Source organism: Montipora foliosa, chromosome 4, assembly GCF_036669935.1.
Source record: "Montipora foliosa isolate CH-2021 chromosome 4, ASM3666993v2, whole genome shotgun sequence".
NCBI lineage: Eukaryota > Metazoa > Cnidaria > Anthozoa > Scleractinia > Acroporidae > Montipora > Montipora foliosa.
The window spans coordinates 36,831,593-36,849,097 of record NC_090872.1 but is presented as its reverse complement, the minus strand read 5'-3'; the positions used below and the strand labels follow the sequence as shown (position 1 = coordinate 36,849,097).

Here is a 17,505-nt window from a genome sequence, read left to right as displayed (position 1 = left end):
CTAGAGGCTCCACAGAGTTGATTCACTTCCCACCACCAAACACGAGGTTTACAGTAGCGGAAATATCTGACTTTGTTCTCGTAATAAACCTGACGTCAGCGTTCGTGTATGCGGTTAACCTTGTTCCTTAAAGCCTTAAACAGAAACTTATTTCTGGACGCAAAATCCTTTTGACGGCGCGCAATAAGTTGTTTTAGATGAATACTCATCCAAGGACGTTCCGCGCATAATGGTGTCAAGACCGAGGTTAAAAGTTTCAATGAGAATGTTAAGCTTCTTTTAGCACGTCTGATCAGCTGCTAACAAGTGTGACCAACACTCCATGCCTTGCTTGGCCGCTCATTTCTAGCATCCTCGCAGGCAAAATCTATCTTGAGTTTGAGCTTAAAGGACTTGTCTCGAAAGCCAACCTCCGTTATCACAGTCTGATGGTCAGAAAGGCCAAACGGGGGCAGACCACTGGGGTGAGAGAAATGCTCTGCACAATTGATTTGAACATTTGGTCCAGTGTTCTGTCACCCCTAGTCCGAAAATCGACAACAGCTTTAACTGGAAAGCTCTCACAGCAGATGCAGTCATTAGAAGAAGTGTCCTGAAGTCACCGGTAAGGATGAGGGCACAACCAGGTTATTTCACCTCTACAGACTCCAGAGAGTGACACAAGGTAATCAGTTCCTCATAGCAGTATCATCAGCATCTGGAGGTTGATATACCACACCCACTATAAAGTTAGAAAACCCCCGGGGTAAACGTTTTAGTCTGAGATCGGCCCAGAGAGCTTCGTGATCACTCCGAAGATTTATTGTTATTGTTACTGAACGAAATGATATATGAAATGAATCATATATTGAACTGCGGATATGAAATCAAGTGAAGCTATGATCTTCGCAGTTATTAACGGGGATTCTCTTTGCAATAGAGGTTTTGCACCGCAGCCATGTTGCATAGCAGGAACAATAGATTCTTTTTCCTTTGGGAACAAATGTTCTTTCTAATGCAAAGCATTTTCATTGTACCTGCCATGCAACATGGCTGCCGTGCAAAACCTCTATTGCTAAAATTTGAACCCACAAATCACCAGCTTTCAAGATCAGTGGCTTCATAGCTTAGTTGGTGCAGAGCGTCGCACTGGCGTCGCGAGGTCACGGGTACAAACCCCTTTGAAGTCCTGAATTTCCAGGCTTCTCTACGCAATTGATAAAACACTCTCAAATGGATGGTGACAAGTACAGAATATGTTGAGAAAACAGCAAACTCGTATTTCCCGTTGTTCACTTTTTTAAAGCGTGGTTCTCTTACCTAAAAATCACGTTCAACTCGTACATACTCCACACGTTAGAGTTAGTGGAGGGTCCCCTCCACCAACTCTGATATTGCTCGCTGTTAAATGACTAGGGTTCGCATTCAAATTTTCTGCTCCGGTTCCCTCGAATAAATAATGAATGTCGCGTCATTCTGCCCGATTGAGATCAATTAACTCATTACATTGGAGTTGTAAGCATGACGTCAGCCAGATCATATATTGTAATGCATTTTGCGCCACAGAAGTATTAAATTATTTTTATGTTTTGAGACCTTTTGAGGAAGACCAAGTACAATTTCAGTGTCAAAGTCAATTAAAATGTGATCAGAATCAAAATGGTCGTGAGAAACTTCAATGCTACTAGTCAATTCAAAGTTTCAGTCAGAAGTACAGTATGTTGCCTAGTATCCGATCGTTACTAATTCAAAGGTATTTCTGCCCCGTTTATGATTATGCAGGAAATGTAGATCTTAGCATGTGTTATTGAAATTCAAAAAGAAAATTTGGGCTAACCACGCATTTTTCAAAGATAATTGATGGATAATATTTGTAAAGAGCTTTAAAATACAAAGCAATGTATGACGTTCTTTCTCAAATTGAAGCTTACTTATCTCTCAAAAATGTAATATTACCCTCAATTTTGTTTTTGGATACCAAGAGTACCTACTAAGATCTACTTTCTCCAGATAGTTTTAAGCTCCGTTTGAAAGTAAAAGGTATCTCCCTTTCAGTACGAAAGATAATCGCTTGCAAACAACGGATGAAAAACTAAAATCATTTTACTTCATCATGTTAGTTCGGCTGTCGCATACTGAATTGCCAAAAAAATTAAGTGCACGTCTTGTATCATATAAAACGACTTTTAATTAAGGTCGTGCTATATTGGGATCAACCGTTTTTAGTTGGTTGGGTTGGTTGGGTCTTTTAGTGTTCTATTCGGCAAAAAAACATTTTCGGTTGGTTTGGTTGATCAACTTTTTCAACCGGCATCAAACTAAGTTGAAACGGTTGGAAAAGCATTGGCAGCGACCGCTGTCGTTTACGTGGGCCATTTAAAGTCTGTCGCGGGCTCCTGAAGTGTTGCTTTCCCTCGACCTGTCAACGCTGAGACGTCTGGTAATAACTATTCCCAGGAGTTACCGCGTTGGGAAACCTCAACCACTTCAACCTAAATCGTTTGCAGTTGAAACGGTTGATCCCAATAGAACACGACCTAAGAGTAAACAAGAAATGGCCTAAACGAAAATGGAACTTTTGTCAAATGCCGAACGGCACCATTCATTCTTTAGTGTGATATTCAGAGCAATAGCGCAAACAATAACTGGCCAAGCTGTTTTCTTTCATCGCCGCCCTGACCAATGAGAACGACTCATGTCACGGTTCACCGCTTATATTACCGGTCTATAAATTTGACTGCACTACAAGTAGATATCGTGAGTGTAAAAGCAAAAGCTATGGAATTGTGCTTTCCTGGGATAGGATGCCGATAAGAGCACCGATAGGGCAAGACACTTTACTCTCACGGTGCCTCTCTCCACCCAGGTGTATAAATGGGTACCGTCGTAATGCTGGGGGTAACCCTGCGATGGACTAGCATCCCATCAAGGGAGGAGTATAGGTACTCCTAGTCGCCTCATGCTACGGAAACCAAAGATAAGCGCCGGCCTGATTTGCTTGATGGGCCTTCTGGCTCGTAAGCAATGACAATAATTATGTGATGTGCAATGTGAAGGAATTTTGAAAGTTCTTGATTAAAATTCATACTTCCTTTGGCGTTGACAAGGTATCTATCTGTATGGTCCGTCCCTTACATTTGCCGATCCTCTCGTACAAGACTCTGGTCATGGTTTTCTCCTTGGTCGTTATTGTACAACACAATTAGGTAGGAGTGATCATCGCACTTAACTGGACAGTTAACAACTGTCTCGTACAGAAACCTGAAAAAATCATGTACCTTCAACCTATGACCTCTGTGATGAAAGTGCAATGCTCTACCAACTGAACTATGAAGCTACTCTGTTGGGAGCAGGTCAGCTTGTTGGGCTCATGTGTTTCCCAGAACTGACACGATAAATGGATGAAATTTAAAATCAAATGATCATATCCTTCATTCATCAGTCCTTTCACGGGAACACATGAGCCCAACAAACTAACCTGCTGCCAAATGAATGGCTTCATACCTTAGTTAGTAGAGCATTGCACCGGCATCGCCGATGTCATGGGTTCGAATCCCGTTAAAGCCACCTGAATTTTTCAGTAAATGAATGAAGACGGTAGTTTCTAAAGAAACTGTGGTGCTGCGTCGGTGGGGAAGTAGTATACAAAAATTTGGTTTATCAACGGAGTTGATAATGTAAATTGGCCACCGTACAGAGATTCTAAAAGCTGACGTTTCGAGCGTTAGCCCTTCGTCGATTCGCTCTGACGAAGGGCTAAGGTTCGAAACGTCAGCTTTTAGAATCTCTGTACGGTGGCCAATTTACATTATCAACTCCGTTGATAAACCAAATTTTTGAATTTTTCAGTAGTCTCCAGGAGACAATTGCTTAAAATGTCCAGATAAGTCCGAGGATCTCTTCACTCTTTCGTATACTCATTTATTTCGCAATTCGTATTGGTAATTAAACCAAGTTTCGTTTTGTCTAAGGTAATGGAAAATTTTCAGAAGGCGTAAGTAAACACGAATCACAGAAGCAGGGCGCAAGGGTGGATCACCATATGCAAGGCGGGCTCGAGTGAAGTGATGGAATGTGACATGGATTCCCTTTGATAACCCAGATTATCCTTATTAGCTATGTTCTAAAATGTTCGATCGCCTTTCTTAGGGAAAAATTATGGCTATGAAATTTATAAGGAAATCAAGGGAGAAGAGGAATTTAATAAGAAGATAGAGGAAGCAAACACGGTAGGTTAGGCTTGCCAACTGACTGTATGAATAGGTCATGTCGACAATAAGAAATGTTCTAAGGCCGACAGCAATGATAACGAATATTTTTCTTTTAGAGCGAGTTTCAATCGAGTGTCGTAAAACCAAAACCAAAATAATTACTTGGGCCAATCAAAAAAGACGGAGACAATCCTGTAGACCAATGAAAACTCGAAGAAATTACACGTAGCCGACACAAAGTGCGGGAAATGTGCAGGCACGAGCCACGATTGCTTTTGGTTTCAGTTCTGATTTATTTGGCTGAAGAAATGGAGCCAGAACTTTAAACCAATCACTGAGTGAAGTAATGCAAAACCAAAGCAATTCGCTGATTACTGTCGACACTTAATTGAAAACCGCTCTATGCTTGATTCATAAGCCTGGTTTTCATGTAATTGGCCATGTTTACACTAGAGACGCATAATTATGCGTCTTTCGTGTTATCCGTCTTGTGGAAAGGCGGGACGAACTATATGAGACGCAAAATTCGTCTGGGACGAACTTGGGCAAACATTTTTCTGCGTCTGTCGTCTAGTATAAAGACGGGCACAAGACGCATAATGCGTCTGAACGAACTTTCAAGTTTAGTGTGTCTTCGAAGACGTACTAAAGTAGATACTTCGTCCAGACGCATAATGCGTCTTGTGCCCGTCTTTACTGATGCTAGACGAATTTAACAGATGCAATATAAAAACGGCCATTAAAGACGATCACAGAATCGTAGGTTGTAGATTGCACCAGGGTTGATGGCAGGCTCTCGCACAAACGTGTGTTCCAGTAGAATCGGAGACGACTTTTGAGACGATGGCAGAAATTTCTGCGATCCTCGACTCTTTGCGATCATATGCAAACTACTTGTATGAATCTATTTAACTAAAGAATAACGGATTGGAATCCTTAAATAATGGTGAGATAGCCATTGATACTCGGATTTAAGGAGAGAAACCACTTCATACCGTGATCGATACGCCCTGTGCATCTGATGCACGTTCAGAGGAATTTAAGAAATGAAATGAAAAGACTTTTGTTTCGGCATTTGCAGCAAATCAATGTGACGCTGGGACTTGTTCGATAGCCGCAGTAAACAGAGTCGGCCAGGAGCAAACGCGTAGTAGTCACACCATTTTCCTAATTGCTTCAAGCAAAAGTAACAACAAAATCATTATTTGTTACCTGGCTTGCAGCGATATCGTATATCGCTTACTGGGATCGAGCAATCGAGTTACAGAGCGGGCGCCTACTCAAGGATTGTGTGTTTAAAACTGCCCAAAAGCGTTTTATGGTAACGAGAGGCAAGTAATTCTCTTTACAGCAATAATGTGTGGTTGAAATTTTGTACATAGTTTCACATTTTGAAAGCCTTCTCGAGCTCTGGCCTTAGAGAATGCCATGCTACAGAGTGTTATTATTGAAAGTGTATTATTTTCCATCATAAAGAAGTAGTGACTACATTTTGGTCATTTAAGACAAGCGATTATCATTCTTTACTTTACTTCTAAATATTTCTGTGATTTCAGGCTCCACCACGGCGTATATTCGATGATGTCAGACTTTATATTGAGAAGGAGAAAATTAAATTCATCTTTGGCGCAGCTGCTCTGTTTAGTAGAAAGCGACCAACTCATTCAATAGGAATTGGAGCCCAGGGTATCGCTACAATCGTGGCCGATCCACAGTTTCCTGAATGCGAGTTCTTTATTCCCGGTCGATCTTATCCCGTCTGCCTTCGTCACGCAACTTTAAAGTCAATGGACGATGCGGGATTGAATTTCTTGGGCGCCTCCCTAAGATTTGCTGATAGTGATGGAGCAAGTCCGTTGGACATTTTGATGTCAACTGGAAGGTCTACTGTCTTCTTCGATGCACAGGGTATCTTTGATGCGATAGAAGCTTATCGAAGCAAGAACATCAAAGACTATTATCTGAAAAGACCAGATTAGTTAGTATATGCATTACTTAAACTTGAGCTTAATTTCTTTTTTCAAAATTCACCCAACTTGTAAACTGCGATAACTTATGAGGTTCTCAGAAAAGCCCAAGCCTCGTTGAGGCTTTTACTTCAAACCAAGCTCTCATTCCTGATATTCCGACAAGCAGTTTAAGTTCTCTCGGATAAAGGTCTTCATCTTCAGTATTTCCGCAGCATTTACTAAGTTATAGTTAACTTCTTCTCCGTCTCTATGCCATGGGATCGTTTGAGCAACATGTCACTTTTACTGGCCTTCTTATTGATATTGAATTAAAACAGAACGTGGTTTACACTGAAAACACGTTTCTTTTACATTATATTTGGGTTACCGTTAAGTAGAACTTTTCTTGAGGCCCCTTAAACCCAGTGTGAATTTCTCCATTATTCAGCTCTAATATATCTGTCTTGATTGTCAATGTACCTAATAGGTAATAGCTGAGCGATGCAGTTGCTGGTCTTTGTTCTGTTATAACCCCCAAACAGGAGATTTACACAATTCCCAAACTATAACTCAGTGATCGAGATGTCAAGGAATCTATCGCTGGTTTTATCTTAATTAATGTTGAGGGCAATAATTAAAAAATGATTCGATTTTACCTAGATGAAAGTAGGTTTTAAGATGTTGTGGTAATTTTAAACATTCTGTGATGAACTAATTTCGTTAAATACTCTGCTTTAAACATTTCAGCCTTGCTGCCAATATCGAGGGTCTGCGACGTGCACCAAAATCATTTTTCGACCAGCGGTATTACTCTGAAATTATCTTCGACTTCAAAGCCTTTGATGGCGTTAAGCGTTACGTCAGATTCCGTCTGATTCCAGCTGATGGCGCACCAGAAACGGGCCTGCTATCAGAGGAAGATCAGAGGAATGTTTGGTAAGAGTTTCTTCTTAGAATCCCTGGAATTTTGTTCATTGACCTTATAGCACACACACAGTATTATGATCAACCTAACTGAAATTAATAAAGATCTGAGACTCATAAATTTGACAATTTGCATGAAATAACCTCCTGTTTTAAAACTTTCAGCTGAATCCGCCCTACAGAATTTTTTAAAACTTTGCAGAAAGGTTCACCTCGGCCTTCTGGTTACTCTCTAGCAATAAAAAAATGGGGGTCACCGCGTTCGTTTTTAAGGTATGAGCAACTAAAACCAAAATATAGGATGATTTTACAGGGCTTTTCCGTTGCTATGATGACTTATTACGTCACAATAATGACCGCGTCTTGTTTAGCAGTAATTGGTGTTTCCTGTGGTACCATAACATTGCTAATACGTGATGCAGAATTGTAGTACCAATCCTCATAATAAGAATGTGACTTGAAGGTGTTGAACGTGGTTTGAGCCACCTTAAGCGGCTCTCATGTGACTGCAATGGTTATCCTTGTAATCATAAAATTATTCTGATTGGCTTCTATTCCAACAAATACTAACTGAAAGCTGCTTTAAAAAATATCATTTGAGCTAGTGACCTTAAACTTGTGGTAATTAAATCCCACATCAAATTGTTTTTTCCGGGGTTTACAAAGAGTTTGTATACTGAATAAGGAGAGACGCATAGACAGATAGGTTGCTTGTTATTGTGCGTTTCTGGGTTGAACTCCCCCCATTCCCCCAAATTCCTGTCGAGATGTTTCTGGATTGCAAACCATCCAATTGAATTAGGTGGTTTATTGAGTATTGCGCTTACTTAAGGATTTCATCTTATATGATTAGAGTTTCTATAAATTAGCCAGGAATTTCAAATATTGAAGCCACAAGGATGACTTTTTCACTTTCTTCAAACACCCGCATAGCTTTACTGTCTTTTGGCTTCAGGGATCAAAAGAGGCTTCCCACAGAGACAAGAGGCAAAAATTACTTAAGAGAAGAGTTTAGAAAGCGTCTTTACGAAGGATCGGTGAAATACAAACTGCAGCTAACTTTTCATGTGCCGCGATCAGATGATCCAGCTGCCATTCTGAATGTCGCAAGATACTGGGACGAAGCAACGCATCCCTGGTTGGATGTCGCCGACGTCACAATAAATGTTTTCCTTAGCCCGGATGTTACAGAGAAAATGCGTTTTAATCCAGGAAATTTAGCGCCTTGCCTCGGATTGCTACCAGCTTGCTCAATCCACGACTCTAACTGTGTAGTTCATATAAGAAAGGAAGTGTACGAGAGGACGCAAAAACTACGAGCGCTCAGGGACGGATCAAATTATGCACCCGATCAAACTGCCATTTACTCAATCAGCGTGCAAACTGCAAAACACAAGAAAGCACGTACTGATGCACGCATTTTTCTGTCGCTCACAGGTAAGATTGTCTTATTGTTTCTGTACATTAAAAGTCTTTTTGTTAAAAACGGCAGGAGAAATTCTTATGTTACAAGATTTGACAGAGTACAGTTGCATATTGTGAAACCAATATCATGAAAGTCATGAGATGAAAGACAGAAAGATCATGGCAGTTAGATTGAGTCAAGCAACGATCTTTTTAGTTTACTTACAGCTGCCTAAGGTGCTTATTTAACAGCAATGATCTTTCTAACTTTCAGGTCATTTTTCCTCATTTCTTAATCTCAGCATGAAATCGTGGATGTCACGAAACCAAGTTAATTGCCAACCATGTTATTGTAGCTTTTGTTTACTGTTGATTGGCAACAGAAGAGGAACCATAGTTATGCGCACTGGGGGAGTTTTAATGAACAAATGAAAGAATGAGCGAACGAACCAGTAAACGAAAGAAAGGACGGGTGGATGGACGGTCATGCAGGATGGAGGGAGGGAGGGAGGGAGGAATAGGTGCATAGATGGACGAATGAAAGTATGAAAAACTTCATTAATGCGGCAAGCCATCTAGCGAATGGGGAAACCCTAACACTTATTTGGATCGAGTAAATTGTGTTTGGTTTAACAATCGTTTGTCGCTGATTGGTTGATGTGAATAATAGGACCTCAAGCGAGGACGACGACGACGGCTAACAGATCGTTGTTTAAAATATTATTTCTGCTTATTTTATGATAATTTTGCGATTACTCCAATTCGCTCGGCATGGAAAGTGTGTATAAATATTCTTTGAATAAAATGGAAGAGAACCGAGTGGGTGTTTAAAAAGAAAACCGAAAATTTATCGTCAAGTGCTCGCATACTTCACACAAAAAAACCTGGCCAATTCACGTCGGGAGCTTAACATCTACGACGACGAAGTCGACGAAAACGCCACAAAACAATGATATCATTGGTTAAAAGAGCATAAATAATCGCGCTGCACGTGCAACACGGATTTTAGCTCATATTTTTGCGATTCTCTGCGTGACGACGACGTGAAATCACTAAATTTTAGGTTTTGACGACAACGTGAGCATGCAACAGGGAATGTTTCATTCTCTATTTTCAATCTGAAACCGCTCGTACCAATTTATTTTTAGGATACTTCGCCCACATTGTACGACGTGAACGAGATGGAATAATCGCGAAAGACTTTTACTAAAGCACAGTTCTATTTTGAGGTGACGTTTTCGTCGACGTCGCCGTCGTAGATCTTAAGGTCCCTTTTGTCAGAGCGAGAACGGCATAGAAATGTACACAAGTGTGGAACGTACCTGCAGGGCGTGCAGAGCTTTTGTTTTTGCTTGTTAGACCTATTGTTTCATCACATTCTCTTTGCCGGCGCTTCGCCCTTGCTCAAAAGCTCCCTAACGAATTTTGGGCAACCACCTTTAAAAATACAAAAATTTGGTTTTATCAACGGAGTTGATAATGTAAATTGGCCACCGTACAGAGATTCTAAAAGCTGACGTTTCGAGCGTTAGCCCTTCGTCAGAGCGATTCGCTCTGACGAAGGGCTAACGCTCGAAACGTCAGCTTTTAGAATCTCTGTACGGTGGCCAATTTACATTATCAACTCCGTTGATAAAACCAAATTTTTGTATACTACTTCCCCACCGACGCAGCACCACAGTTTCTTTCGAAACTACCCCTCCACCTTTAAAAATAGTCAAATAAATTGAAAAACTATCTTTCAGCTGACTACGTACTCTTTAAATCCCCATTGAAACGTTGATGATAACTCAGACGTTTTATTTACAAACATGCCTAGCCGACAACAAAATTAATGAAATATCATCAATTTTCTTGTTCTCGCAACAGATGAAATCTTGAAAATATTGAAGGGCCGCAGCCAGGATGAAACATAGTTAAAATTTAAAAAACGATCTCTGGCTAAAATGATTAAAAACTACGAGCTTTCGACTGCCCGAACTGCAGTCTTCGACGGGTAAAATGAATGGCCGTTTTTATACTAGAGACGCATAATCCGTCCAGACGAATTATGCGTCTCTCATGTTATCCGTCTAGTGTAAAGACGGGACGAACTATATGAGACGCATAATTCGTCTTGGACGAACTTGGGCGAACATTTGTTCTGCGTCTGTTAATTTCGTCAAGTATAAAGACGGGCACTAGACGCATAATGCGTCTGGACGAACTTTCCAGTTTAGTGCGTCTTCGAAGACGCACTAAAATAAATTCTTAGTCCAGATGCATAATGCGTCTTATGGCCGTCTTTATACTAGACGAATTTAACAGACGCAGAAAAAATGTTTGCCCAAGTTCGTCCCAGACGAATTATGCGTCTCTAGTATAAAACGGCCAATGATAAGAAATCGATGAGAAAATTTAAATAAAAACGTACATTGCAAAATGATGAGAATGTAGAAAATTTATGAATATTTGTTAAAAAGAATGTTGTATTGTCCAGGTAAAGGGCACGAATTGTTATCTGAGTTAGGTGTCACTGTGGTATGCCACGCTTCTAATGTTTTTATCGTTCTAAAAGTGCCTTTGTCAATAACTGACGCATTTTCGAAATCAATGGCGTGGTTGTTGGACCAAGCGTGATTAGCAATTCTAGAGCCTTTGGCAGCAGTTTTGGTGTTTCTTAAATGTTCTTTTTTTCGCGTATTAAAAGCTCTGCCGGTTTCCCCAATATAACACCACGAACAATTTGTACAGGGAATTTTATATACGACGTTGATCTGCGATTCCATCGAAGGTCGGAATTTCGGTACTGGGAACTGTTGTTGTAGAGTGGTGAATGGTTTGTTTACAACCGTGACATCGTGTTTTTTGAGGATGCGTGTCAAAGGCTCAGTTACTCCTTTGATGTAAGGGAGAGAAGCGAAAGACGTGCGTGACTCGGTTGGTTCAACCATCTTGAAAAACATTCCAACGAGTTCCTCCGGGGATACATTTGTTGTAGAAACTCGAGTCTTTCTAGCGTGTATGCTTTTGATAAAGCTAGATGGATAACCGTTGGACTCCAGAGCTGCCTGGACGTAATTAAGTTCCCGTTTTTTCCTTCAGAAGAATTGGGTAGATTTAGAGCCCTGTGCAGGAGACTTGATGCTGTGCTGACCTTGTGTTGCCTGTTGTGATGGGAATAAAAATCTATGTATCTGTCTGTATGGGTGGGCTTTCTGTAAACATTAACAACGATGACTCCCTTTCTTCGGGAGACCAGAGATGTTAGGGTCAATTGAATTTAATGTGTCATGGAAGGCTGAGACGTCGTTCTTCCCAATGATGCAAAAACGATCGTCCACGTACCTTTTCCAAATTTTGGGGCGAACGGATGAAATACTTATTGCAGACTCTTCGATCTCCTCCATGCAAAGATTGGCCACAACGGGGCTGACAGGACTGCCCATCGCACAGCCAAGGACTTGTTCATAAATTCTGTCGTTGAACATAAAATAGTTGTTGGACAAGGTGAATTGAAGAAGTTTAGTGATGTCATCGATGTCCAAATTTGTCCTTGAAGGAAGGGTGGCATCTTGTTCAAGTTTCTTTTTTATGTACACACAAGCTTTATCTATAGGGATTGCGGTGAAGAGTGACACAACATCAAAAGAGACCAAAATTTCATTATCATCAATCTCGATATCGGATAATTCTTTGGAAAACTGCAAGGAGTTGGCAACAGAGTATCCGTTGCGATTCTGAAGCGGAGAAAGGATATCCGTTAGAAATTTGGATTTGTTGTATAGTGCTGAGCCAATACAGGTGACGATGGGTCTCAGGGGGTTCCCTTCTTTATGGTGCTTAACAGAACCGCGAATCGCTGGTGGTGTGCCGTCAATCGAGTGAAGTTTGCGGTATGTTCGTTCATCTATTTTTTGCTGTCTCTTTAAAGAGAGGAGCATAGCGTTCAATTCACGTTCGATTCGGCGGAAAAGAGATGTGGAAATTACTTCATAGGTGGATCTGTCGTTGAGTAAGGTTTCCATCTTGTTGTCATATTCAGATCTATCCATGACAACAAAACAATTCCCCTTGTCGGCCTTCATTACGACTCTGGACTGGTCTTTCTTAAGATTGTTTAAGGCTTTCTTTCTTCTTTGGAAACATTATTGTGTGCCGGTAGTCGTGCCCTATGAAGAACAGCAGCAGAACTTGTTCTAACCGCATCTTTGGAATCATCAGGCAGGTGGCGGATGGCAGCTTCAATTTCAGCAACGATGTCCTTATGTGGTATGATAGTTGGCGTTGGGGCAAATTTGAGGCCTTTCTCCAAGAGAGATCGTTCCTCTGGTAGAAGTGGTTTCGTGGAGAGGTTCACAACCCAGTTGTTCTTGTCGATGTCAGCTTTTTGAGAACCCCTGGTGTTCAAATTAGCGAGTTTTTTGGCATGTCTGGCATTGATGTTATTTTGAAAAGATGTTGCTCTGCTTTTCAGGAACGACATCAAAGTATTTCAGTTTGACAGTTCGGGCAGTCAAAAGCTCGTAGTTTTTAATCATTTTAGCCAGAGGTCGTTTTTTAAATTTTAACTAGATTAAATCTTCTTTGCATGGTTTCCTTTCGATGGCTATATTGGTTTTCTTCATCTGAGAGTTGTTTGCAGACATGCTCCTATAAATGGTGTGATCAAAACTGGCTGTTTTGCCACTATCATAATGATACTAATAATGATACTGATAGCTGTTACATTACGTTTAGGGACAGAAGGGAAGACAGGAATGATCCCTTTGGCCTCCACTTGGAATGATTTTAAAGCAGGACGTTCAGACAAGTTCGCCGTAGAGGCATTGGATGTGGGGAAAGTGCTTATGATACGGCTTCACCTCAGTGAGAATTGCTGGATTAAGAACTCTGATTGGTTTGTGGAAAGAATTATTGTGACCAGCTCTACACAGAAGAAGGCATTCCTATTTCCGTGCCATCGCTGGGTAGAGTCCGATATGGTAATCTTTCACGGAAAAGGTATCGCTAAGTCTACGTACAATAATATAATTTTTTGTATGATTTATCTCAGGATATGGCTTTTCCGGAGAACAATGATTAAATATTTTCGTAAATGAATTGAATAATGTGCAACCGATCCTTTTTTTTGCACCTCAAAACTTGCACTGGTTGAAACTTGGAACATTCGCGTTTCTTGCCTTTTTCCTCTAACTCGTTCATAGTCCATTTTGGAAAGACACCGGCCGCCACTAACCTCTATAATTCATTCCTTGCGTTTTGCGAATTCACGAGTTAAAAATGAGGAAAGAAAATCCACCTCTACCTTAATCCCGATTGTTTTGTTCCAGGACTCGCCAACAGAGTTCTTAAGGGCCCACAGACGGATTTTTCGCGCGTTGCTAAGGAAGTGAATGTTACTTCTGGTAACTGACGTAATCATATCATGAGCTGACAAGAAAACCCACTCACAAACAAAAGTCACCACACAAACTGTTGTTTGCATCGAAGGTTTTTCCTCGCCCTTCCTCGCGCTCGTTCTCAGATCAACTGCGCATGCGTAAACGAACTGACTTCCGGCTTTGAGGAAAAGCTAAATTTCCAGCGGTCTTTAAATTGAATTATTTTTTTTTACATGGCACGTTTCACCCCCAAATACTGAATATAGCTAAGCATTGATTTTTTCAAATCATCTTTTTTGGAAAAGTTATGAGTATTTCAGTATCGTTTATGTGTTTAAAAGGAACATTTTTCAAAATAAAAAGAAAACCATGCTTGGCTGGATGCAAAAACGAATACAAATTATCAAACCATCGATTAAATACCCAAATTGCGTAGCACGGAGACAAAATTAGAGTTTTCTTTTATTGGTCACGTGACCATGGGCGTGACATGATGACGTCATTTAGGGTTGTTGGCTTACAAAAGTTGGAAACTGATCAAAATAATACCAAATTCTCTCAAATTACTTAACATTACATCCTTAGCAACGCACCCCAAAAAATACGTCAGTGGGCCCTTAAGGTCCTTCTCAATGCAATTCTACTCTGTTAATGGGATTTGATCCTCCGGATAAAGTTAGTCCTTAAAAGGTCTTGTTGGCACTAGCTGATGTTTCAACAACCGGAACGTGTGAATGACTGAGATGGAAATTGTCATGTCAACAACAATTTCCATCACAGTCATTCATTTCTATAGCGAGAATTCGTCGTTTCAACAATTTCAGTTCTAGAGGCACCCCGCTAGCAGAGTCTTTCTTAACTCGATGAGAGAGAAAGGACTCTGCAGAAATCGTGTTAAGTCTTTATTGAGTATGCACAAGCCGTTGCTTGGAGACAGTTTCAAACCCAGGCCAAGTCCCTATCGCACTCCAAGACGCCATGTTGATTTTCGTACTGAAGGCTCGATTTTGACCTTTACTTTTTCATAAATATGACGCTTGCGCTGCCTAAACCGGTTTGACCGGAGTAACTAGCCCTGAAACTTGGGCTGCGGCGACTTAAAAGACTTTAGAGAGGCTCTGCTCGCAGGGTATTCTAGACGTATCACGAGCAGGACAGTGTCATCTGAACTTAGTTTAATGGCCTAGCTCCAAAGAGTCTCCTATAGCTCAGTGGTAAAGCATCCGAATTAGTTATCGGTAGGTCGTCGTAGGTTCGACTCCTGCAAAGGAGCACTCGGATTTTTCCCAGTATCCCCTTGTCATCATAGAAAAATGTCATCTCTTCAACCTGAAGTCGATCAGGAAAGCCATGATTTTATTCAGTTGCAGTCAAGGCTGTTTCCAATTTGCTACCTGCATCTTACGAAGGCATGCTTGAAAAAATGCCAACAGAATAAACAATAACAACTTCAACGATGAAATTATATATGAAATGCATCATATATAAACTGCGGATATGAAATCAAGTGAAGCTATGATCCTCGCAGTTATGAACACAATTTTTACAATTGCGTAGAGAAGCCTGAAAAATTCAGGACTTCAACGGGGTTTGAACCCGTGACCTTTCGATACCGGTGTGATGCTCTAACCAACTGAGCTATGAAGCTACTGACGTCGGGAGCTGGTCATTTGTAGGCTCCAATGTTCCCGTGAGGAATGAATCTAAGATGAAATTATGTATGAAATGCATCATATATGATATTTTATTAATTAAACAACTTCACTGACAAAATAAGCGAACACTGACCTTTAAGCCTGGCTTTCACTATAAGAACGCAAACGAAAGCAAAAGCAGAAGTTCATAACACAGAAGTGTCGATCCTGGTGATGTTCTTCTCCCAGGCATTAATAAAATAAATAACTCTTCGCTTCAATCCGGCCAGTTTCCTGGTTCATGGTTCATGCCTGGGAAAGTACTTCGGTACATCCCCTTCTAAAAAAGGCCGCACTGCCGCCCCTTCTCAAGAATTTATGGTCTGTAAGTTATCTGCAGCTTATTTCTAAATTGACGGAACGTCACTGTTTACAACCAACTTCAAGTGAATAAGGCAACCTATAATCTTCTTCCTCCCTACCAGTCGGCATACAGGCGCTATCATAGTACAGAGACAGCTTTACTCAGTCCATAATGATATTCTCGTTAATAGGAATAATGGTCGTGTTACAATGCTCTTTCTCCTTGATCTACTGGCAGCATTGGACACGATAGATCATGATATCCTGCTTCATAGACTTCAGTCTGTGCTTGCAATCAACGGGTCTGTTCTCTCATGGTTTTCATAGTACCTTACCAATCGGACTCAACGCATCTATGTGTCTGATGCTCTTCCAAGTGGATTTGCCCTTCCCTGGGGTGTTCCGCAAGGGTATTATTTAGGACCCCTTCTTTTTATCATTTAGCCTAGTAAACTGTTTAAAATCGTTGATGCACATCTTCCAAATGTACACACCCATGCAGATGATACGCAACTTTTATCTCTCCTTTCCACCCGTGACTTGGCAATCTGACTCATGCCGTTCCTGCCACGGAAAGTTGTATTGGTGCTATTAAATCACGGATGCTAAATATAAAACTGATGCTGAACGATAATACGACAGAGTTGATTCTTTTTGGCACTAGGCAGCAACTAGCCAAAGTAAACGAATTACGCCAGCTCCCGTTGTCAAAAAGTTTGGCACGTGACTTGACAACATATTAAATATGGGTCGGCATATTATAAAGCCCTGTGCCTCCTCGTTCTTTTTCTTGTATGATCTGTGACGCATTAGGAAATTTCTATCTGTGAAGAATGCAGCACCTCTAATCCACGCTCTTATTTCGTCTAGGCTCGATTATTGCAACAGTCTTCTTTAAGGCCTGCCCCATTGCCAAAATCCAACGAGTCCAAATCTCCTGTGCTCGCCTTGTCTACAAGACTCCAAACTTTTGTGATATTTCTCCATTATTATTACTGGCTACCAGTTCAACAGCGTTGAACAGATTTTGCTTTTTACATATAAAATAATTTGGAACAAACTACCAGCTGATGCTAGGAATACACGTATTATAGCTAATTTTAAGACTCTTATCAAGACTTTTTTGTTTCAAGAAGCATATTTTACATGTTATTTTAAGACTTTTAACCTATATACGACGCTGGTTCTTGAACACGCGACTGAGCATTACGTGGAGGTCTGCGCATAAATTTTAATTGTAAATTTGTTGTGATTTTCTTATGGACCAACATGCGCAAACATTAGAATGTTCATCACTAGTACCTTTTGTTAGGATAAAATACTCTAATGAACGAAATGATACGTTAGTGCGTCTGTGTATGTTGCTTGAGTCGCTAGTGAAAACCAGATCCTTACTCACACGTGCACTGATTAAAACGCAACAATCACTGTTCACAGGTCTTCAAGGTCAATAACATCGTAGCTTGCCTGACAAGTAAATCATAACAACACGTTTTTGTTGACCAACTAGCTTACAGACCAGACTATTTAAACAATCGATTGACAACGCGCTCTCACTTGACTCTGAAAGTGAGTTCCATTTGAGTTGTCGAAACGTCCAGTTGTCTCCCTGAGGATCAAGTCCTCTCAAGTCTGTTAGGAACTGTTGCATTTCAGGAGCAAAGTTCTCTTTGGCCTG

General features: G+C 40.7%; 1 protein-coding gene across 1 annotated transcript in view; it reads left to right on the top strand.

Moving 5' to 3' along the window:
• Positions 1–17,505, top strand: part of LOC138001284 (allene oxide synthase-lipoxygenase protein-like) — a 47,326-nt gene that overhangs the window by 21,292 nt on the left and 8,529 nt on the right. Inside the window, exons 2-6 of the mRNA XM_068847938.1 lie at positions 4,129–4,208; positions 5,747–6,168; positions 6,887–7,075; positions 8,019–8,500; positions 13,187–13,450. Coding sequence (XP_068704039.1) covers positions 4,129–4,208; positions 5,747–6,168; positions 6,887–7,075; positions 8,019–8,500; positions 13,187–13,450 — 1,437 coding nt within the window. The remainder of the gene's footprint in view (positions 1–4,128; positions 4,209–5,746; positions 6,169–6,886; positions 7,076–8,018; positions 8,501–13,186; positions 13,451–17,505) is intronic.